Genomic DNA, 1,306 nt, shown 5'->3' with positions numbered 1-1,306 from the left:
TTTCTTCAAACGGAGAAAGAGGAAAACCCTCCAGAGACACAAGTGAACATCGCTCTCAGAAGAGAACCCGAGCCGCTCGGATCACCGTCGAGTTTTAAACGGAAGCGAACACACCGCTTACTCCTTCCTCCCTCTTTTAATCTTCCCTTCTTTTTTCGCTTCTCCACTTACTCTCCTTGTCTCGCGTTCTCCGCCCCGCGTCTATCGCTCGGAAGCCCGCGCCGACGCTGCTCTTCCGTCGGAGCGCTAAAGGAACGTCGCTGACTTCACAACAGACTCTTTATTCCCTTTTGAGATGCTAAAAATAGAAGATGTAAAGAAAAAAGATCCTCCCACTTACGGGGTGATGACGAACCGTATAAAAAAAACTAATGACGATGAACGAGCACCGTGACGTGAAATTAAAAACATGATGCTGTCGTTGTAGATTCCATGCAGAACATTTTGTCGATCCGAGGACGCTGACGGATCGGATTCTTTTTTTTTTTCTTTTTTTTTTTTTTTTCCTACAGCTGTAGAGTTTTTTTTTTTTGTTTCAGATCGGTGGGCAAAACCTGCAAAGGAAGAAAGATTTGGTTCATCTCAAGCTTTTTTTTTTTGGTATTGATCTAAAAATCTTTGGCTGCTTTTGGAGCTGAATAACTGGGTTGAAAGGAAACCTTCATGTTTTATGTTGTAGTGACCTGGGATTTTTTTTTTATTGCTTTTTCGTGTGTGCGCGCGCGTGTGTGTGCGCGTGTGTGTGTGTGTGTTTTTCTCTGTTCTTTTGATGTGGACTGTGTAGCACAGTGACTGGTCTCAGGTACTGTGGATCATGGGGAGATGAATCAATTCCAAGCTCTCGGTTTATTATTGCACTTTCGAAAGGCAAAAAAAAGAGACGATGAAAAAAAAAAAAGGACAAGAGAGACAAAGAAATCTATGAGACTGCCCTAGGATGAATCCCACGCAAAGACGACGGGACGGAATCCACAGGCGAGACGGACGCCCTCCTCTTTTATGTTTCACATTAGATTTATTTACCAGGAAATCATAGTTTGTGCCTTTCCAAGTAAAATGTTTAAAGTTAAAGCAAGCGTGTCTGTCCTGCATCGTACTGAAATCTTATTCCTGTTTGTTTTTATTCCTTTCTCTTTCTCCACCGACAGGATCGAGTATAAAACGTTCACACTAGCTCTTGTGGGCGTGGCCTGTCTGGTATCCACACAGTGGGTGGGGTGGGGTGGGGCCAAGAAAACTCCAGCTCATCATTTATTTATGGTTTTACTACTTTTGGAAAAGTTGGAAAAGTTTTGATACAGTAAGG

At 43.0% G+C, this 1,306-nt stretch overlaps 1 protein-coding gene across 4 annotated transcripts in view; it reads left to right on the top strand.

Moving 5' to 3' along the window:
• Positions 1-1,071, top strand: part of csnk1g2b (casein kinase 1, gamma 2b) — a 28,622-nt gene extending 27,551 nt beyond the window's left edge. For all 4 annotated transcript variants that reach the window (XM_047823140.1, XM_047823141.1, XM_047823142.1 and 1 more), the window contains one exon: positions 1-1,071. This exon is cut by the window's left edge and continues 9 nt beyond it. In XM_047823140.1, the coding sequence (XP_047679096.1) occupies positions 1-46 (46 nt within the window). In that variant the 3' untranslated portion in view covers positions 47-1,071.
• The last annotated feature ends 235 nt before the right edge of the window (positions 1,072-1,306 follow it).

The sequence above is a fragment of the Tachysurus fulvidraco genome, chromosome 14, assembly GCF_022655615.1.
Source record: "Tachysurus fulvidraco isolate hzauxx_2018 chromosome 14, HZAU_PFXX_2.0, whole genome shotgun sequence".
Lineage (NCBI taxonomy): Eukaryota > Metazoa > Chordata > Actinopteri > Siluriformes > Bagridae > Tachysurus > Tachysurus fulvidraco.
This window is presented reverse-complemented; position numbering and strand designations above follow the sequence as displayed.